The sequence below is a fragment of the Haliotis rubra genome, unplaced genomic scaffold (genome assembly GCF_003918875.1).
Source record: "Haliotis rubra isolate DU_JTF1 unplaced genomic scaffold, ASM391887v1 Scf417, whole genome shotgun sequence".
Lineage (NCBI taxonomy): Eukaryota > Metazoa > Mollusca > Gastropoda > Lepetellida > Haliotidae > Haliotis > Haliotis rubra.
The window spans coordinates 264,333-288,095 of record NW_025767099.1 but is presented as its reverse complement, the minus strand read 5'-3'; the positions used below and the strand labels follow the sequence as shown (position 1 = coordinate 288,095).

Here is a 23,763-nt window from a genome sequence, read left to right as displayed (position 1 = left end):
GGGAACCCGCCGCGGTTATTTGTATTTCAGTAGCATTTAAAATGAAAGTGAATAGCTAAAATGTACGGAAAACTCCCAGGTGTTGTGTGGCAGAACATCAAAATCAATGAAAACCAGTTTGTTGTGAGCATCATGAATAATGTGCAATACAAAGCAAACAAAAGTAAAACAAATCGAGCTACGTGGAGCATTCTTATTGATCGGCATTTCAATGGTATCCTATCTCAGCCATACAACATAGACGCGACGTTTTAGTGTGAATCGTATCTGCCTTGTGAACATCTAGTAACTGTCTGAAAATTCTAACGTAACTGCATAGAACAGGAAGACCCTTCAGTTTGTGTGACTGGCTTGACTGGAACGTCTTTCAAAATGCAGATGGATACAACGTTGTTCGGGACCATTTTCTTGGTTACTGGTATATCAATGGCATACACTTTCAAACATTCTAATTATAGAAAGACCGGCATTGGAGCTCCAGCCACTTTAGACGACCCCCAACATCTTCAAGTCCAGGAAGTATTTGGGCCTATAACCTGTGCCATTCTGTGTTCACGAATGTCATGCAAAGAGTTCCAGTATTCAGACGGAAGTCGCTTATGCATCACACGACACACAGATGCAGTATCTGGTGGTGTCATTAACCCAGGCAGTGGTTTGTATCACACTTTCATCGACACCAAAGAAGGTACTGTATACTCTTAATCATCACGTTAAACAAAATTGTTGCAAAACGTTCAGCTTTTGTTAAAGGCGCACGACTGTATATGACAATATATCTACATCATCTGCAAGTAGCATCATCACAATATCATCAATATCTGGTGATATGCACACGCAATGTTTGTAAGATATCTACATTTTTATTCAGTAACTTCAATGAACGAAATGAATGATTAAAATTCGACCTTGAAATGCATCCTTGTTGTACACCTGAGCGTACTGAGAACATTTCCGTTTTACCATTACCAACCTTCACATAAGATTTGACAGAAGAATGTACATTATGCATGAGGTTTTAGAATGTTCAATAGCAACCTGATTTTACATTACATAGGCAATATCTCAGCCATATTGTGACTAAAACAGGTCATACTTTGATAAGTAAAGTGAAACAGCAAGTTATGTCGACAAAGAAAACCAAAACAAGTAGAATATAACAGATATAGATTTAAAACTAGCATCTAAATTGTAAACGTCACTAATCAGGACAATACCCAACAACTGAAGGTAGATACTGAAGACCCAGTATTAGAATAAAATAAAGCATACAGTCTTAAAAAAAGAAAAAGAAATGCATAAGCCACTTGAAAAAGAATGTATTGCGTTAGTTTAAGAGCAATTATTTCACGTAATTTCAATGGTAATAAAGGTGAAAATTCACGCGTCTATAGACAAAGAGTCTGCCCACACAACAACAGCCTTTATTGAACCTGTTTACTTGACTCCACAAGATAACATGCTTCCATCTCGCCTGTGAAGAAGACATCGGTATTCATCACTGAACCAGACTTGCCTCCAGTTTCTAAGGTTCCAGTTCCGGACTCGACGACATCACTGCATGCCATTGCGCCGATGTCTCTCAAAACAGGGGCGACAACTGGCCTTCGTGGTCGAATCTCCACTTCACGCAATCGATTCCAGATAGTTTCTCAAACCAGGGATGGGATGTGCAGTCAAGGATGTGCAGTCAAGCTGATTCGCAAGTGAGCAACCTTGATGTAGCGGTCGGGGGCTTGGGAGATAACTCCTGGACGGCCGCTTCTCGGACGATCTTGGCGGAATTGGTCTGCAGGAAACGATCCCAAAGGAGAGATGTGGTGCTCTGGTGAACGTTGAAATGTCAGGCAACTGCGACGCCCCAGCTTCTTAGGCGGCCGATGTCGATGTTTCGACTTGCGGCACACAGTCGGGGCATGATGATTTCCTCCTTTCCAGGCAAAATTGAAAGACAAAATTAAACACAACCTTTGCCTTTTTCATAGTGAACAGTACTGTATGCTTTTCCTCTCTCTTGCGCCTCCATTTTGCTTTGCATGGGTTTTTTTATCCCCCGCAACACGTTTTGCGGGGGGTATTAAAATGGACTCCCACCGTCCGTCCGTCCGTGCACATTTGTCTTTTCCGGAGCAGAACTCTAAAACCGTTCAATATGTCTTCACCAAACTTGGCACATACATGGATCTGGTGGTGTACTGGTGCCTTTTGGTAGTTTTGGAATTCTGAATTAAATATTTTTGGCGTTTCCATGGCAAAAAGGTCGACTTTGACTGAAATTGGTGGTAGTGCTCTTTTCCGGAGCAGAACTCTAAAACCGTTCACTATTTCATCACCAAACTTAGCACATAGATAGATCTGGTGGTGTAGTGGTGCCTTTTGGTAGTTTTGGAATTCTGAATAAAATAATTTTGGCATTTCCATGGCAACAAGTTTCACTTAGCCTGGAATTGGTGGTACGTGCAAATTTGTCTTTTCCGAAGCAGAACTCTAAAACCGTTCAATATTACTTCACCAAACTTGGCACATACATGGATCTGGTGGTGTACTTGTGCCTTTTGGTAGTTTTGGAATTCTGAATAAAATATTTTTGGCGTTTCCATGGCAGCAATTTTCACTTAGCCTGAAATTGTGGTAGTGCTCTTTTCCGGAGCTGAACTCTAAAAGTGTTCACTATTTCTTCACCAAACTTGGCACATAGATAGATCTGGTGGTGTTCTTGTGCCTTTTGGTAGTTTTGGAATTCTGAATAAAATATTTTTGGCGTTTCCATGGCAACAAGTTTGACTAAGACTGAAATTGGTGGTTGTGCTCTTTTCCGTAGCAGAACTCTAAAACCATTCACTATTTCTTCACCAAACTTGGCACATAGATAGATCTGGTGGTGTACTGGTGCCTTTTGGTAGTTTTGGAATTCTGAATAAAATATTTTTGGCATTTCCATGCCAACAAGTTTGACATAGAATGAAATTGGTGACAGTGCTCCTTTCTGGAGCAGAACTTTCAAAACCTTTCAATACTCTCCTTCCACTTTTCTATATACACACCTAAATATTTGACATAATCATAACTCGTAGACATAATCATGAAGAGTATTTTGCAATTGCTGGGGATATTGATGACTTTGTCTTCTTGTTTGTGACGTTTTGGTGAATATTTCTTCAAACGCTTTTTTAAAACAAGGGAAAAAAGTTCACATTGGCACTGAAACTGTGTACAATCACACAAAGATGCCGTTTTGAAAAGAAATAGCATATATGTATAGTTTAATCCGCAGCTACAAGTATCCAATATCCTAAAAATCACCTATACGTTTCTATTTTATGAAGAGTGTATTCGATAAAACACGTGCTTTACATTGAAAGACATGGTCTTAAATACAATCTTAGGGGACAAAATCTTTACAATATGTTAACCCTCTTTGAGCCACCAGCAAATGGTTCAGATGTGACGGCACTTGTCTGTCTGGGAAAATGACATATACCTGTTTATCTGTTTTTGGCACATCAGAACAACTTCATGAAGTATCAGTTGATTTGTAACTTTGATACTGATGATTGACATGATAGAGGTTTTGGCAACTGTATTTATTGAAGTCGGGGAAGAAATCAGAATTCAGTGCTCTGTGGTAGGGGTTTCAGATGGAGAACACAATATTTCTGAAATATTGAGGATTAATTTTAACTCACTCACGCAAAAAGCTGAAATATTGCTGACAAACAAACATCAGATGGCGTACGAACTATTATTATTGACTTCAAGTAAGGACATACATATTTATCTTAGGATGTGTTATCCTCGTTCGAACCATGGATATGTTCTGGATGAGGAGAAATGCTTTCCATTGCAGTTAGTGCACTGACACTGATTTGTGCTTTGATGATCTTTCGATCAGACTTTTGCAAGAATGATATCTTTGTTTTGTGAAATCTTCTTCATTCCACCACTACTGACTTTGCAATTGATTTCTATCATCAGGAAAAAAGTATTATGTGCCCAAGACCGAATAGACGCTAAAATGCTCACTCAAGGGCAAACGGTATTGTCACTCACAAACAACAAACGCAATCAGTGTCACTCTCGGTCTTGACGAGGGGTCGTTTCTTGATTGTTTTGTCAAAAGCGTTGCCATAAAAGCCAAATAGTGTTTCTATGTTTGACGCACAACACGCAGGAATGGATCGTGACCGAACCATATCTGTAGCTCTATCCATCTGACATTTCCGTCGAAATAGATAAATGGTATTTTAAACATGGTAGTATAAATTTGCAACTGCGATTATTAGTGGCTGTATCCTCGAAGGGGGTTAACGTATCGTAAAATTATTGTCCTCCTGGGAGGGTACATAAGTCCCAAAACTTTGAAAGTTAAATTTGTGCTTACCCGATTTTTAAACGTAGTATATTTGTTCCTTTAAAATTCGGCTAAACTTTTCCTACAATCGCCAGCGGCTGAAGGAATGGTGTAAATCCAACTAGGGTCCATGCAAGTAGCAAAGGTACTTAAGTCCCCATGGTCCCTTGTATGGTGATCTACCTTCAGTTGTTGGCGATCAGTAGGCCATTTTTTCATTGTATTGTCTAAAAATAATGTTCTACTTTTAAAGATATATGCTAGCTAGTTTTAACTCAATCTGTGATAATCTAGTGGTTTTACTGTCCTTCGTTGGCAGGGTTGTATATATTATATGTATGTATTATGAATTTAGAACTAGTTTTAGTCACGATATGGCTGAAATATTGCCGATGTGACTTTAAATCTTAACTCACTCACTCACTCACTCACTCACTCATTTCCGTCGACAATGTTCAAATGGAACTTGTCCAGAATGATGAATAATAGTGTTTCTATACTTCTGAATGAGTGAGTTAGTATGTTATGTCACATCGGCAATATTTCAGCCATATCATGACTAAATTAAATTATAGATTTATAGTAATTGAAAGGACATATTAAAACAACTAAACTATCACAGATATATATTTCAAACTAGTAATTAAATCTAAAACGTATAAACGATAAATAACAATACAATATAAAAACAGGTTATATATTGCCAACAACTGAAGGTAGATCACCATACTTTGGACTCTATACTTTTGAAGTGTGCATTGAGTGGATTTGATTGATTGATTGAGTTGGGCTTTACGTCACATCGGCATTATTTCAGGCATTAGCGACGAGAACAGGTCTGCATTCATGAACATGAGTTTTAGTTTCAAAACACATATATTCATCACATTCTTATTTTTGGAAATGATATGCGTCTTGTTGCAAACCTTTCAATATAGACATTGCCGGCGATGATTATCCAGTATATGTCATGCTTCCTACAATGGACCGCCTCCATTGTGTAGTGGTTAGGGCGTCTGCCCGGAGAGCGGGTCGCGGGCTCGATCCCCGACAACGTCATTCCAAAAGACGTTAAAATACTTGCTGGTCCCTGCCTGGCGCTCGGCATTAATGGGTACAACAAGGGCTGGTCGTCTCTGAGTCAGTATAATGTGTCTGAGTGGGGTATTCATGCTTCACTGCGGCATGGTATCTCGGTGGGCTAGCACTAAAAAACAACTTAAGTCTGGGCTAGTACAAGCAGCCGCACATACACATACACACGCATGCACGTCGTCATATGATCGAAGTATTCTCAAGCACGACGTAAAACCCAATTTCACCTCACCTCACCTCACCTCAATTCGAATGACTGTTTAACCAAGCCTTTTTCTGGTTCAAGTGCACAATTTCATTCACAAGATTACCAATGCAACAATTCCATGTCAGAATTGAGAAATAAGAAAATCGGAGTTTAAGTTGTAAAACAACTATGTAAATCTAAAACTGTTTTAGATGTTTGAAGTAATATAACTATACTTGTCACCACGGGTACTTAAAGTACTTTTGCTACCGGCATGGATCCCATCTCGATTTTCACCATCCCTTCGGCCGTTGGCGATTGTATTATTATTCAGCCAAGCATTAACGAACATATATTCTGAAATTAAAAATGCATGGTGTGAACATACTTTGAATGAAATAGGATTACAAATGAAACAATCCCTTGTCAGAATTGAAGAATACGAAGATCAGAAGTAGAGGTGTAAAACTAGTCTGTATATCTAAAACTGTTGGGACCATGGGTACTTAAGGTTGTTTTGCTACCTGCATGGATCCGTTCGGCTTTTGGCGATTGTATTCCTCTCACCGGGACAATAACTTTACCAGTAACAATTTGATACAATCATAACGTTTGTAAGGGAAATTTTGATTTTTATTGGTATTTTACATTTAAAAAAATACCATACACTGCCGACAATACCATTTGATAGTTATTCCTCGACGCTTATTGATGGTATTGCTGGAACCGTACAACATAATTAGTCGAGTACAAAGGAATTTAGTAGAAATTCCTGATAATAAAGGTTATTTATCCTTTCGACTTTGGACAATAATACGTTCTGTCCTGCTGAAGTTGAAATATAAACGAATATTGACAAGAACGAAAATGTAATTCTTATTGTAAATAAAATAAATTTTTGTAATTCGTTATTTTAGAAGCTATGTGACAGAGTCCAATATTGTTACTTCAAATGCTCCGGTTGTGCCACATTTACAGATCCTGCGACATGTTCAGAGATCAGGAAGGACAACCCAGCTGCTCACAGTGGAGAGTATACCATCATGCCTTCAGCTCCTCAGTTCAGGGGAATGTCAGTGAAGGTTTACTGCTTGATGAATGACACACACCAGCTGGAGTATGTCACACTGCCAAACGAGAACGTCGGAAACTATCCTAAAAGGTCGAATGGTAACTGTGGAAATGAGGTGTCATATTTACCGGCAGTTGCTGTTGGCAAAGATGGAGTAACAGTGTATCAGAAGATCAGAATTCTACCGTCGGTAAATGCACATTTCAATTTAGATCTCAAATCAAAACAATGTTTTCTCTATCACAATACACATGACGTCCTTATTTTTACAAACGTCTCTTTCCCCTTCCAAAACAGTTTAGGAGTGTGTACAATTTAACCTGTTCAATTCTGTTAACAAACACCAGTGTGTCTGGCCAGCAGATAATCGTTGATTTCATTTACGTGTGTTTCGCAGTAATTATATATATAATTGAGACATGTGTAGATACGGTGCATCGGTAAGCGTGCCACAAATCTATTCTGTCCCTTACTGTGTCAGTATTATACCCAGGTAGTGTTATACCAATTTGAGAGACGATAACCGATGCTCTCTTAAAAATGTACACAATCAAGTTTGTAGGGTATGTTATTAGTTTGTGGAAATATTTCCTGACAAAGTGGTACAATTCCGTGCTTCAGACAATGACTGTTGTGAAAACTGACATCACCTTTACCAGCGGGACCAAGACGGAGCCACATCAGTTTGGTAGAGCAGAGGATTGTTACTCATATAAGGGACACTGCAAACGAGTGGGGACCTTTCACATCGACACACTGGGGACTGGGATGAAGTTTGCCTCTGATGTAAGTGATTCAGCACGCAAGCATTATATGTACTGGCGTGTGCGTGTATGTGTGTATGTGTACTGAAATGTACTATTCATAACATTCCAAGAATATACATATGTGTTATCACAACGACCTCCTGAGAGGGTACGTAAGTCCCAAAACTTTCAAAGTAAAATGTAAATTTACCATATTTTGAACGTAGTATCTGTTCTTTTAACAAAACCATGATTGCTGTAATCATACAATTATGGTCATGCTTCATTATAGTATAGGCTTGTCATGTAAAATGCATTGTGATGCATATTTTCATATCCAGCTCGGGTGGACTGGAGACGGATACGGGTCCAAAGTGTACAGTGTTACCCGGTCACAAGATGGTGCTGTCATTGATCTGGTATGTGGAGGCTGGTGTGCGGGATGTGATCCTATTGGAGACATGGTCCTCTACCCAAACAGTCAGGATATTCAGCCATAGACCTGGTGTGGAAGGTTGTGTTGATGAAGCCCCAATATGTGAACAGTAAAAACTGGAGGATGTTTTTGCGATTGATGATGTTCTTCAACCGAAATACATGTAACATAACCACATAATTCGCAGTTTACATCCGTATAATATTGTATATAAATAAAACAAAATCCACGCAAGTCTCCATTTTCTTTTCAGTTATTGCCAAGTGAAATTAGATAGAACAATGTAGTAGTCATTCATTCTACAGACATGTATAAAACACAGTCAGGTATTAGCCTTAAAAGCAGTTCCCACAAACACAGACATGTTCAGATGACATTGGAGAAGTGCGACTATATCCGCTTAACATCGGTTTTAGTTTTGAGGCGAAAACTCAGCACTATTTGCAATAAAGACCGTATATGTCAATAGAATTATCTGCCTTGCTCTCTCAGAATAGGTTTTCAGCACCCTAATGCTAATCAAAAAGGAGAACAAATCAAACTGATGCTTGCTATGCTGTCATCACTAATGAACACTCATGTATTCATTGTCATTGAATTCTGACAAACTCAAAGTAGTTTTCTCTTCCACTTCCTACAAATACAATGGTGTCTTTCCCAGTAGGCTTTATGTTATTTGTACAGTCTGATATCCGTATTTATGTATTCAGTCAACAAGTGCTTACAATCATGCGAGAAGTGATTTTGTTTATTGTCCCTTGCTTCAGCAAAAAGGAAATTGATTTTTATGGCCGTGGTATTTGAGTCCCTCGTGGCTTTACATAGAATCCAGTCTAACTGGTGATTTGCTCAGCACACTATTGGATGTCACGTCGCCTGATTTCATGTGGCATACTTTGTGTTATATATTGGCTTTAACTTCTCGGGGCACCCATGAAAGGCCACCTCCTCGTGGTGGGTGCTGGGTCACGCTAAGCGCCTTTCAACCCCCCGTTGTGGACCCGGGGGGGATATTTTGGTCCACCAACCCGTTTGCCGTGGGTTGCGCCCCTGTGTCGGTGGAGGAAGGGATTCTGGTGGTTGAGGGCACTGGTTCCAGGAACAGTGTTCCTTTGCCCAACACACCACTTCGGCCCTGACTTCACCTAGACGGGTGGTAGAACTGGCCCGGTTCTATCAATCGGCTGGTCATGCCAAGCCCTGTGTATGTATATTTTGATACACACGTTTTAGACACTTTAGAAAATGTTTTCTGAATTGACTTGGCTTCATGTTTATGTTTTTGAATTTGTAAATATTTCACTTTTGTAATTTGCCTAGAGTACTATACCCAGAAGGCGGTGGCTCATGGGCCAATCTGGTAGAAAAATTAATCTTTTAGTTTTTCTGCTTGAGTATATCATCCGAGTATCCTTGGTGCTACAAGTTGGAGATCCACTTGTGTTTAGCATTGTCCTTGTGATACTCCGTGGTGGGTGGGGAGCTCGGATGATGAACCATTAAAAACTAACCATGGCTTATCAAACTCCAAACAAAAAAACCAAACGTCCTCTTGACAATGACCCTGTTGACAACGAACTTAGACTGCCCAAACAAACTGATTACTGGCCACGTTTTGTTGTAATTCAGACCAAAGATGATACACCATTAAAATTAAATCCTTTTGCTGTGTCTAAAGGTATCCAAGGCATTGCTGGCGATGTGAAGAATGTTAAAGATTACGTTCTGGTGCGTTGTTAATTGAGTGTGGCAAGAGGCACCAATCAAACAACCTACTGAACACTGAAACTTTTGTCGGCATTCCGTCACCGTTACGGCTCACAAGACCCTTAACACGAGCAAGGGAATCGTAAGAGATCGTGAGCGATTACTGGCTGACATGTCGGAACTAGATATCGTTTCCGAAATGAAGGATCAGGGTGTACTCTATGTGAAACGTTTTTCTACACGTAAAACGATACAACCATCAAAACCAATACGTATCTGTTTTCTTTTTCTTTACCCATTGCTCCAAAATCTCTCAAGGCAGGTTATTGTAACCTCAATGTGGAGACTTACATTCCAAACCCTCTCAGGTGCTTTAAATGTCAAAAGTTTGGCCACGGCGTAAATACCTGTACATTGTCTGTTGTGTGTGCTCACTGTGGTGAAAAGACACACACAACAGAAGATTGTAACAGTACTGTCAAAAAGTGCATCAACTGTGCAGGGAACCACCCAGCTTACTCTAAGGACTGTCCCGTATGGAAACAGCAAATGGCAATCAATCAAATAAAATTCACGCAAAACATTAGTTTTGCAGATGCCAAGAAACTAGTCCACGGCTCAGAACAGACAGACAGTTATGCTTCCATTGCCAGAACATCGGCTGAGGCAACATCTAGAGTAACTAAAGTATCTGCTAGTTGTCAGACAGACTTAACCTGGGTCAAAACAGAATCTCCTAAACCTGTCTCGCCTGCTACGTCTACACAAACTGTAAACTCACTTCCCGGTACATCTCGAACCCAATCAGAGACATCCCCTGATCATGAACCATCTTCTCAGTTGTCAACAAAGTCTCAACAAGGTCTCGTTAAAACCAAAACTAAAAAGCCAGACGTTACCAAAAAAACTCAGTGGCAGAGCCCCAAAGGGGTCAGAAAATCAAATTCAATTATTCAATAAATATGGATCTCTTGAGGATATGGACGTGTCTGAAAACGTCCGTAATAGGGCACACAGCTTGTCGCCCACCAAACAAGTGCGGGGTAGATCCCCAATAAATCCCCCTAAAAGATAGGTTATCAGCATAATATCATACAGTGGAATTGCAGAGGATTAAGGACTAATTTCAATGACTTGCAGCTTTTAGTCCAGGATTTAACACCATCAGCGTTCTGTCTGCAGGAGACCTATTTAAAACAGACAGATGATTTTGTCCTGCGTTCTTTCAATGCATATCATTGTTTTTCACCTCCGGGTGACAGGGCCACTGGCGGATCTTCCATCTTAGTCAAACAGAATGTTATCCAGAGCCCAGTGTCACTAACTACTCATCTGCAGGCTGTTGCAGTGCGAATTACTTTACATGTTGCGTTTACATTGTGTTCTGTATATATTTCTCCGTCTTCAACGTTTCACAAAGCTGATCTTCAAGCTCTATATGACCAACTCCCGAAGCCCTGTATTATTCTGGGAGATTTAAATGGGCACAACCCACTCTGGGGTAGTGTCTATACAAACGCTAAAGGTAAACTACTGGAGGAGTTTTGTTCAGACAATGACTTATGTATTTATAATGATGGTTCCAACACGTATTTACACCCTGGTACAGGAACCTATTCTGCTCTCGACTTATCAATCACGAATTCAGAATTACTAAATGAATTTGAATGGTCAGTCCATGATGACCTATGTGGAAGTGACCATTTTCCTACTATTCTAAAACCTATAAACCCAACTGATATTACTCCATATTCGAGATGGAACTTTAAAAAAGCTAACTGGCCCTTGTATCAAGCTCTGTGTTGTAGCAGACTTAAACCCGAACTTTTATAGAATGTACTGATCCTATAAAGGATTTCTCTGATGAACTAATTAATATTGCTGATGAGTGTATCCCCAAATCCTCTGCAATTCCACACATACGAAAACCATGGTTCAACAATGAGTGCAAACAGGCTAGGAAGGCACGGAAGAAAGCTGAGAATTATTTCCGTCGCCATCCTATGGTCCATAATTTGAATAAATTTAAAATTTTAAATGCTAAGGCACGGCGTACCTTCAAGCAAAATAAACGTCAATCCTGGCGAAGTTATGTATCACAAATAAATTCACGAACGCCGATATCAAAAGTATGGAATATGATCCAGAAAATAAAAGGTAAGGGTTCTAAATCTAGCATTAAACATCTTAAAGATGGAGACGAATTATTAACTAGTCAATCTGATATTGCAAATAAACTTGGAGAAACTTTGGCCAAACACTCTTCCTCATCGAATTATTTACCTCAATTCCAAAATTATAAAAAACAACAGGAAAAGAAAACTATTAATTTCATTTCCGATAATGGGGAAGATTACAATGAACTGTTTTCTATTCATGAGCTTCATACAGCTCTTGATCAAGCTCATGATACGGCTACAGGTGCTGATAACATACATTATCAGCTCCTGAAACACCTTACCGGATTCATGCTTAGAAACCCTTTAAACATTTTGATGATATTTGGACTTCTGGACAATTTCCTTCTTCATGGCACGATGCTATTATTGTACCCATCCCTAAACCTGGACGTGATCATACTGATCCTTCGAATTATCGACCAATCTCATTAACTAGCTGCGTTTGCAAGACCATGGAGCGCATGATAAATAATCGACTTGTGTGGTAATTTTGGAAACTAATAACCTTATAACAGACATTCAATGTGGTTTTCGTAAAAACAGAAGTACTATCGATCATTTAGTGCGTTTAGAATCCTTTATTAAAAATGCCATTATTAAAAAACAACATGCAGTGTCGATCTTTTTCGATTTAGAAAAAGCATATGACACCACATGGAAACATGGTATTTTAAGAGATTTACACGATTTTGGATTGCGAGGCCGTTTGCCTCTTTTTATATCACAGTTTTTAACGGACAGGCAATTTCAAGTTCGAGTGGGTTCTACCCTGTCTGATCATTACAATCAGGATCAGGGTGTCCCACAAGGCAGTATTTTATCTGTCACACTCTTTAGTATTAAAATAAATAGTCTGTCAAAGGTTTTAAGTGATTCAATCGATGGATCTCTTTTCGTGGATGATTTTAATATTTCTTGCCGTGGTAAAAACATGCGAACTATTGAGAGACAATTACAAATTTGTCTCAACAAAATTCATAAATGGTGTCTTGAAAATGGGTTTAAATTTTCGAAATCCAAACCAACTGTCTACATTTTTGTAGGAAATACAAACCCCATAAAGATCCTGAATTATCTCTAAATGGCACACCCATCAAAGTTGTCAAGGAAGCTAAATTCCTTGGTCTCATCTTTGATTCGCATTTAACCTTTCTGCCACATATCAAAATCTAAAAGCCAAATGCCTGAAAGCACTCGACTTGTTGAAAGTCGTTTCCAGTTCAAAGTGGGAGGGGACCAAACCACCCTCCTTCATTGTATAGATCACTGGTCCGATCAAAACTTGATTACGGCTCTATCGTATATGGTGGGGCCTGTAAAAAGCAATCTCAAACTACTTGATTCTATCCATCACCAGGGTCTAAGACTTTGTCTTGGGTCTTTCAGAACCTCTCCCATTGACAGTCTCTACGTTGAGGCCGATGAGCCATCTTTAAAACTTCGCCGTATCAAATTGTCCCTACAATATATCACAAAGTTATATTCTAATGAATCCAATCCTGCTCACACTTGCGTTTTTAATCCTCTTTATGAGGACTTGTATGATAAAAACCTTCACTTGTTCCACCTCTGGGATAAGAATCCAACAATATATTTCTGCTGCTGGCATTGAGTTGGAGAATATATCTCCTTCCCGTCTTCTTTCTTCTCCTCCTTGGCAATTAGTGAGGCCACAAGTTGACCTAACACTGACAAAGTTTAAAAACAGAAACAAACGAATTACAGTATAAACAAGAATATAATCAATTAAAGAATAACTATAATACATACAAAATCCTTATTTACAGATGGGTCCAAGGATGGTGGCGCGGTGGCATGTGCCACTGTCATTGGATCCAGAACAATATCTTCTCGAATACCTGATAACAGCTCTATATTTACAGCAGAAGCAAACGCCATCTTCACAGCTCTTAAATATATTGAAAGACATCCCAAACATAAACAATATATAATATTTTCTGACTCTCTTTCTTGCCTTCAGGCGATTAAAATGTCTCTTTGCAAACATCCACTTTTAATTGAAATAATCAGAATTATATAATGATCTTGCTACTAGCCAATGCGACATCGTCTTTTGTTGGTTACCCAGCCACGTTGGCATTTCTGGGAACACAATGGCTGATCTTGCTGCCAAGGCAGCGCTCAACAAATCTGTGACACCACTTCTTATTCCATATTCTGATTATAAAGCTGGCATTAGAACTTACATCCGTGATCTGATGCAGAAGGGTGGGACACCCAAGTAGAGTATAAATAAATTACATGAAATAAAACCTTATATCGGTTACACTTACTTGGGCTGTCAGTCCAGATTTGAAGAGGTCATCATGCGACGATGTCGTATTGGCCATACAAGGTACACTCACAAATATTTGTTAAATGGTGAAGATCCTCCGTTTTGTATCCCTTGTGATGAGAGAGTCACGGTCAAGCATCTCCTGCTTGACTGTGTTGAATTCTCCATCATAAGGGATAAATATTCAATGTTAAAACTGTTAAGGATCTTTTTTAACTCTGTTCATCTTCATTTAATTCTTGGTTTTAAAAGAAATTGATTTCATTAATGAATTTTTGATTAATATGTTCTGTATATAGCTGTGTTTTAATAATTGGTAGTTTGATTAGTAACTTAGATTGTTAGTGGCTGTACTCTCAAGGGGGGTTGAAGTATCGTAAAAATATTGTCCCCCTGAGAGGGTACGTAAGTCCCCAAACTTCGAAAGTCAATTTAAACTTACCAGGATTTTTAAACGTAGCATTTTTGTCATTTTAATTGTAGCTAACATTTCTTACAATCGCCAGCAGCTGAAGGGATGGTGTAAATCCAACTAGGGTCCATGCAGGTAGCCAAGGTACTGTAAGTCCCCATGGTCCCTAGTATGGTGATCGACCTTCAGTTGTTGGCGATCTATAGCCTGTTTTTATCTTGTATTGTCCTAATAGTGCTATTAGTTTTAACCTTCCACACTAGTTTTAAATCTAATTGTGATATTCTAGTTGTTTTACTGTCCTTCGATGACAGGTTTTATAATATATACATATTCCATTACAATGTAAAATGTTCTCGTCACGATATGGCTGAAATATTGCCGATGTGACGTTAAATATTAACTCACTCACTCACTTTAACTTCTCGGGTCATTCTCAAAAAAAGTTAAAAAATCATATTAAACATTTACACCGGAGACTGTATCTGATGTGTTTCATACACTGCCAGTGACAAAACGCTGGAATATTGCTGTAGTAGGACTTGCTGTTTGTGGCGACATTCAACGCTGCTGAACGGTTGCTTCGTGTGTGTCCTTGCTCTATTGCCAAGAACGATCGGGAAGGCGGAAGGTGAAAGCATTTGCTCTTCACAAGAACAGTCGAGGTACGCGGTGCATTGTGTGACGTATTTGTGATATATGGTGTCAGTATTGTTTTAAAATGTATTACAGTAAGTGAGTGAGTTGACTTAAACTTGATTTCAGTAACAGTGTGACTTGATCAAGTTATACAGTCATACAGTAGTTTTAAATAATACATTTCAAACCAAAACATTCAACGAGGGACAGTAAAATAACTAGACGATGACAGATATAGGTCTAAAACTAGTGGTTAAGCTGTACAATATGACTAAATGAACACTAAAACAGGACTATAGATCACGAGAAACAAAAGTTAGGCCACCACATCATGGACCATTTGGGCTGACGGTACTTCTGCTACTTGCCTGGTAACCTAGCTGGGATTGCAACATTCCCCTGGCTACTGTCGATTTGTAGAAAGTGATGCCATGAAGGTAAAAATAACCCAAATACTATTATCAAAACCACAGAGTATGAACGGTACTATGGGTGATATGAGATTTACGTACCTTCTCCGGAGAACAATTATTTTACTCTGTTTCAACCCCCTTTGAAGGTACAGCCACTAACAATAAAGGTTTAGTCATTTTCATTATCTAATGTCCATTAGGTCGTGTGCGCTTTGAACATTCCGGAGAATATGAAGGCTCCCAAACTCTGCAGCCTTCTGCATAACAGAGGGTCAGAAGTTCCGTGCTCTCGTTAGAGATCTGCGTCAAGAGATCAGGAGGTACAAAAACAACCGGGAGTCTGATGTTAGTGTTTGTTTGTTTAACAGATTAAACTATACCATGCAGCAAAGAGGGTTCGGGTGATCCTGGCTTATATTTTTATCATTATTTAGCCGTGGAATGATGTTTCAACATTGACCGCTTTCCTCGTACCCGAACGAACATCTTTACAAAGGCAATTTACGTAAATAGCTTAAGTGACCTAAAACAACCCGGTTGTTGTGACAAACGATTAAAATCAATAGAAACAGTTGATACGGTAAGCATCATCAGAACGGGTTATGTTTAGCAACGCTATTGATCAAGTATGTATATTTTGTGTGGACTGTATCTGCCTATTTCACATGCATGAACATTTTACTCTTGAGACCAAATTTTGCTCTGTCGCAACTGAAAGGATAGCAAGGCCCTGTTTGCTTGACTGGAGCTACATGGACGTCCTTTGAAAATGCAGGTGGGTATTACCTGCTTTAGAGAACCTGTCTTGGTTATTTGTATTTCAGTAGCATTTAGAATGAAAGTGATTCATTTCAAATAGATTTCAGTGAATAGCTAAAATGTACGGAAACCTCTCGGGTGTTGTTTGACAGAAGATTAAAATCAATGAACACCAGTTTGTTGTGAGCATCATGAATAATGTGCAATACAAAACAAATGAAAGTAAAAGAAATAGAGCTACGTGGAGCATTCTTATTTGGAGCATTTCAGTGGTATCCTATCTAAACCATACATCATACACACGACGCTTTAGTGTGAATCGTATCTGCCTTCTGAACATCCAGTAACTTGACTGTCAGGAGATTCTAAGGTAAGTGCATAGAACAGAAGAACCCTTCAGTTTGTCACTGGCTTGACTGGAACGTCTTTCAAAATTCAAATGGATACAACGTTCTTCACGACCATTTTTTGGGTTACTTGTATATCAATAGGATACAGTTTCAAACAATTTAATCCTAGCAAGACCGGCATTGGAGCTCCAGCCGTTTTAGACGACCCCCAACATCTTCAAGTCCAGGAAGTATTTCGGCCTACGATCTGTGCCATTCTGTGTTCTCGAATGTCATGCAAAGAGTTCCAGTATTCAGACGCAAGTTGCTTGTGCACCACAAGACACACAAATCCAGTCTCTGGGAGTGGCATTAACCTAGGCAGTGGTTTGTTTCACACTGTCATCGTCACCAAAGAAGGAACTGTACACCATTAATCTTCAAGTTAAACAAATTTGTTGCAAAACGTTCAGCTTTTGTTGAAGACCCATGACTGTATATCAAAATATATCTACATCATCAGCAAATAGCATCATCACAATATCATCAATATCAAGGTAGATACTGGAGACCCAGAAGAAGTGTAATGTATTGAAATAAAATAATACATACACTCTTAAAGAAAAAGAAAAAGAAATGCATAAGCCAATTTAAAAAGAATGTATTGCGTTAGTTTAAGAGCAATTATTTAATGTAATTTCAATGGTAATAAAGGTGAACATCCACACGTCTATAGACAACGAGTTTGCATGTTTACTTGACTCCACAAGATAACACACTTCCATCTCGCCTGTGAGCCATTGCTTATTATGCATAAAATTAATTGTTCTCGTCACGATATGGCTGAAATATTGCCGATGTGACGTTAAATTTTAACTCACTCACTCGCCTGTGAAGACTTGCCTCCAGTTTCTAAGGTTCCAGTTCTGGACGCTACGACACCACTGCAAGCTATTGCGCCGATGTCTCTCAAAAAAGGGGCGACTACTGGCCTTCGTGGTCGAATCTCCACTTCACGCAATCGAGACGGCCTCGGGGTATGATGATTTGCTCCTTTCCAGGCAAAAAAAGGAAAGACAAAATTAAACACAACGTTTGCATTTTTCATAGTGAACAACACCGCATGCTTTTCCTCTCTCTTGCGCGTGTATTTTGCTTTGCATGCTTCTTTATGGCGACGTTTTGGTGAATATTTCTTCAAACGATTGTAAAAGAAGGGGAAAAGTTAACGTTGGCCCTGAAACTGTTTACAATCACTCAAAGATGCCGTTTTGGAAAGAAATAGCATCTTTGTATTGTTTTATCCGCAGCTACAAGAATCCAATATTCTCAAAATCACCTATACGTTTCTATTTTTTGAAGAGTGTATTATTCGACCGAAAAAACCCGTCGTTTACAATGAAAGACATGTCTTAAATACAATCTTAGGTGGACAAAAAGTTTACAATGTGTTAACCCTCTTTGAGCCACTAGCCACTGTTTCAGCTGTGACGGCACTTCTCTGTCGAAGATACGAAGATCGATGTATCTGTTTTGGGCACATCTGAACAACTTCATGAAGTATCAGTTGACATGATAGCGGTTTGGGCAGCTGTATTTATTGAAGTCGGGGGAGAAATCACAATTCCATGCTCTGTGGTAGGGTTTCAAATTGAGTACACAATATTTCTGAAATATTGACGTTAAATTTTAGCTCACTCACTCAAAAAGCAGGAATATTGCTGAGGGTGGAGTTAAAAAACAAACAAACATCAGATGGGGTAGGAACTATTATTACTGGGCTTCAAGTAAGGAAATGTTTTATCTTAGGATTTGTTATCCTCGTTCACACCCTGAACATGTTATGGATGAGGCCAAATGCTCTCCATTGCAGTTAGTACACTGGATAACATTTGTGCATTCAGTGCTTTCATGATCTTTCGATCACAGTTTTGTAAGAATGATATTTATCCTTATGTTGCAAAAAATCTCCATCTGTACAATAAAGTATTTGCAACAGCTTTCCTTCAGTGTTGTTTCTAAATTGGTTGCATAGATTGCCATTGTGGTATTCTTGGCAATTTAAAGTTTTGCACTTCAGATATGTACCTGCATATGTATACCAAGGGATGGACATGTACGCACTGGATAAAAAGTAATCGAATATTGATTAAGCTGGATTCAGTCAGGTGCCCTAAAAATAGATGCATTTTTCTTAAGGTACAAAACGGTAATGTGGAGTATAACTTGGCATCAGAGGGAAGCCACTTGCTTTTTCAAATAGATTTTTTTTATGCTTGGATATCGCACGTAATTGACAATAAATATTGTGCTGTAACTCCCTACAAAAAGCGTTTTATGGACATGTTTATCCAAAAGAGGACTTTGTTGCTAGAAGTACTCAAATGAGAATTATGTGTTTTGTTTGTATGTAATAGTCACGCACATGTTTTCTCATGAATGACAAAAGTAATACTTGGTGAAATTTTCTTCATTCCACCACTACTGACTTTGCAAAAACAATCGCTTTTTATCATTTAAAGTGTCCGAAACCGAATAGACGCTTAATGCACACTCAAAAGCAAAAGTTATTGTGACATACAAACAACAAACTGAATTAGTGTCACACTCGGTGTTGACGTGGGGTCGTTCCTTGATTGTTTTGCAAGTAGCGTCGCCATAAAAGCCAAATAGCGTGTGTATTGACGGTGAATCGAAGACAAACACGGAGGAATGGTACGAGACTGAACCATACTTATAGCTTTCCATTTGTCATTACCCTCGACAATGTTCATGTGGAACTTGTCCAGAATGATGATTGATACTGTGTCGATACTTCTGAGTGAGTTAGTTAGTATTATTAAGTCACATCGGCAATATTTGAACCATATCGTGACTAAATCAAATTATAGATTTATAGTAATTAAAAGGAAATATAAAAATCCTGTCAACGAAGGACAGTAAAACAACTAGACTATCACAGATATAAATTTAAAACTAGTAATTAAATCTAAAATATATTAAAGATACATGACAATACATTATAATAACAGGCTATAGATTGCCAACAACTGAAGGTAGATCACCATACTAGGGCACTCTATGCTTCAGGTGTCTGCATTGAGAGGAAATTATAAGCGTATGGTTGCCAGGCCTTTTAATGTAGGCATTGTTGGCAATATATATGCTCCCCGAATATGTCCTGCTTTCTGCAATTTCGTTTAATTCGACTGACTGTTGGTTCCGTTTCTTCGACCATTTTAACCAACCACAACTTCATTCACAAGATTGCCAATGAAACAATCCCATGTCGGAATTGAAGAGGTTGATATGTAAAACTGGTATGCAAATCTAAAACTCTGTTAGATGTTTGAAGGTACATCACTATACTTGGGACCTTGGGTACTTACAGTACTTTTGCTACCTGCATGGATCCCAGCTGGATTTACACCGTCCCTTCCGCCGTTGGCGATTGTATTCCTATTTTGCCAAGGATTATAGAACATATATTCTGCGATTAAAAGTACGTAGTGTGAACATACTTTGAACGAAATAGGACTTATATGCCCTCTCAGTGGGAGAATAAGTTTATCAGTAGTGAGTGAGTGAGTTAATATTTAACGTCACATCGGCAATATTTCAGCCATATCGTGACGAGAACATTTGATATTGAAATGAAATACATGTATATTATAAAAAACCTGCCGACGAAGGACAGCAAAACAACCAGAATATCACAGATATATATGTAAAACTAGTAACTGAATCTAAAACATTTTAACTATAGAGGGACAACACAATATAAAAATGGGCTATAGATCGCTAACAACTGAAGGTAGATCACCATACTAGGGACCATGGGGACTTACAGTACATTTGCTTCCTGCATAGACCCCAGCTGGATTTACATCATCCCCTCAGCTGTTAGCAATTGAGATATACCTAGCCATACATTAAAATTACACATATTCTACGATTAAAAAACGGAAAGTTGAAATTTACTTTGAATGTTTTGGGACTTACGTACCCTCTCAAAGTTTATCAGTAACAATGTAATACAATCATAACATTGTTTTTTACAATATTCATACACTGCCAACAATACCATTTGAGAGTTATTCCTCGATGCTTATTGATGGTATTGTTGGAACCGTACAACATAATAAGTCAAGTACAAAGTAATTTAGTAGAGATTACTGATAACTATGTTTATGTATCCTTTCGACTTTTGAAAACAGTATGTTATGTCATGCTGAAATTGAAAAATAAACAAATTTTGCCAGGAACGAAAATGTAATTATTATTGTAATTCGTTGTTTTAGAAGCTGTGTGACAGAGTCCAATATCTTTACTTCAAATGCGTGGGTTGTTGAACTTTTGCCAAATTTGCAAATCTTACGACATGTTCAGAGATCCTGAAAGACAACCCAGCTGCTCACAGTGGAGAGTACAACATCATGCCCTCAGTGATTATATTGATAAGCGACACGCGTGGATGTGCTATTTCCTGTAACAGTGGCTAACATCTATACCCTGTTCTGATTGTGTCTATTAAGTCATCAGTTCTACAAGCGTTTAAACAAAATAAGGACCTACATTACTTTGAATTTTCCCCCTAGCTTTCGTGGCATGTACTGTTATTACTAATAAACACTTTTAAGGCATTTTGTACATTCATTTTGAATAGTAAGTAATATCTTTTTCAAAGCCTGTCCAAATTAAAATTTGAAAAAGTATACTTATTTTTTTCAGCATTTCAAAACGTACACAATTAAGTTTGTAGCACATGTGTTGATTTTGTGGTGAGATTCCAATGGTAAGGGTTTCTGAAGGAATGGTACATGTTTTAGACAATGGCTGTTGTAAGAAGTGACACCCCGATCACAAGCGGAAACAAGACAACACAACTCCGGCTTGGTAGAGCAGAAGATTGTTACTCATATGTTGGAAAAAGAAAACGAATAGGTACCTTTGGCATCAACACACTGGGCACAGGGATGAAGTTTGCCACTGATCTAAGTGATTGGCTCTCGCAAACATTATATGCATGTGGGTGTGTGCGTTTGTCTGTGTTTTTGCATGTGTGTATGGAAGAATATTATCAAAAACATTCCAATAATAAGTTCTGTAGAATACAAATGTGCGTTATTATAGCTAAGCCATGGGAATCACAAGACAAGCCAAGTCGTCTTGAATCCGTGGGAAGCAGATACATGATATAGTTGACCACACTAATAAGAATCGTTTTGTTCAAGGTATCACGTTGATATCATGCATATTTTACTGGACAATACATCAATCGGCAAAACCATGAATGTTGTATTCAGGCATTTATGACCATGCTGTCCTATTGCTCATCCGATTCGACTACAGTTGCCACATAAACGTATTTATTCTTAGCATTCTACTGTGTTTTATGTATCTGTTCTGTATCCAGTGCTAGTCTTAAAGTGTTATGGCATTGTAGTTTATTTATTTATTTTCTTAATGTCCAGTTTTTATCCTTCCCTTTTACATTCGTTTAATCTTTGAAAAACAACAACATTTGGTCATGTTATAACGTACTTTAAATCATTTCAACCACTGTTGATTGCTCACTGTGATCTGTGAGAGCTCCTCAGATCGTGTGACTGATGTTGTTCGTGTTGTAATGTGTGTGTAATGGATATATGTATTTATTGTAATTCCAGCGTCCATAACGCAAGACAAATTCCCTTCTTGGGCAATAAAGTATTATTATTATTATTATATTATTATGTCATTACATCTTGTCATATGCAGCTCATGTGGACTGGAACAAGATTCCGAAAACTGTACAGTATTACCCGATCGCACAATGGCGCCATCATTGATCTGGTGTGTGGAGGCTGGTGTGGAGGATGTGACCCTATTAGAGACATGGTCATCTATCCAAACAGTCGGGACATTCGGCGGTAGACCTGGTGTATAAGACTGTTGATGAAGCCCCAGTAGGTGGACAGTAAGAACAGTGGATGACGTTTTTTGGATCGACATTTTCAAAAGAACCACAGGACCATCTACTTGTTTTGGTTGCGTATTGTGTGTTTCTTATGAAAGTGCTCATCCTGTCCTGTTCCGTATAGGATATGTAAATGTGGTTTTATTTAACATCATTAAACTTCAAATTTCTGGAAATTTTTAAGACGACCGGGCACTTTTTATAGGACCATGCACTTTAAAATCCAGTATATCACAAAAAGTATTAGTCAACGTTTTGTGTGTGCCATACTCTGTTAAGTCGACAATCACTAAATTGTGTAGATCAGTTTGCTAGTCAATTTCCAATTCCGTTTACTCTAAACGTTTGAAATCGTCGAATATCAAAAACCGGACAGCAAATCAGGAAAACCAATGTCACGAAACTTACCTGATTGAAGACGAAATTCTGATCGTTGCTGCCTTGGATTTGAAAAGTTTCTCATTAGGCATGTAGAAAAAAAAAGCTGAATAGCATAAAGAAATAAAGGAAAGATCATTTCAGATTCGACAAGCTGTATCTTTATCTCTTTTGGGAGAATTTTACAAGATATGAGATGCCATTCACATTTTCCATGTCTCTCGATGCAGTATCAGCTGGATAAATTGTCACGGCTACTTTTAGTATGAGAATGAGTAAACTGTCACTAAACAGTATCAGTTTTAACTGAACATCTTAAAAGCTTGTCACTGCACATCGAAAATTCCTTTATTTTGTTCAAAGTACCTAACTGTTATGATGATGTCCGTTACTCTTATGACATATTCTTTAAAGATAGTCACAAAATACATATCAGTTGGGACACTACATTTATATATCATACATTCATACAATATGATATTTAAATCAAAACAACTTTTGTTGCGTAATGTTACATCCTTATAATATTGTAGATTGATTTCTAAAAATATAATTTATACTTAGTGTCTTTCAATCATTGTCAAATGGTAGTTTTCAGATAGCACAAAGTCCTAGTCATACATAAGATGTAATGTGATACACAATATTTAGACAGTCAAGTATTAACCAGAAAAGCAGTGCGAACAAACACAGCCAAGTTCAGATGCCACTTGAGAAAATGCGACTACGATGTTTGAATTAAATAATGTCAAAACACACAATATGAACAGTGGGTTCGAAACAAATGTTGTCATGAAAGGATAT

General features: G+C 38.3%; 1 protein-coding gene across 1 annotated transcript; it reads left to right on the top strand.

Moving 5' to 3' along the window:
- Positions 1-525: 525 nt before the first annotated feature.
- Positions 526-8,806, top strand: LOC124288417 (A disintegrin and metalloproteinase with thrombospondin motifs 9-like). Its single transcript, XM_046724936.1, has 5 exons — positions 526-688; positions 6,612-6,895; positions 7,327-7,491; positions 7,793-8,050; positions 8,175-8,806. Exons 1-4 carry the CDS (start codon positions 559-561, stop codon positions 7,949-7,951), a joined length of 738 nt encoding a protein of 245 aa, XP_046580892.1. The 5' UTR covers positions 526-558; the 3' UTR covers positions 7,952-8,050; positions 8,175-8,806.
- Positions 8,807-23,763: the final 14,957 nt, after the last annotated feature.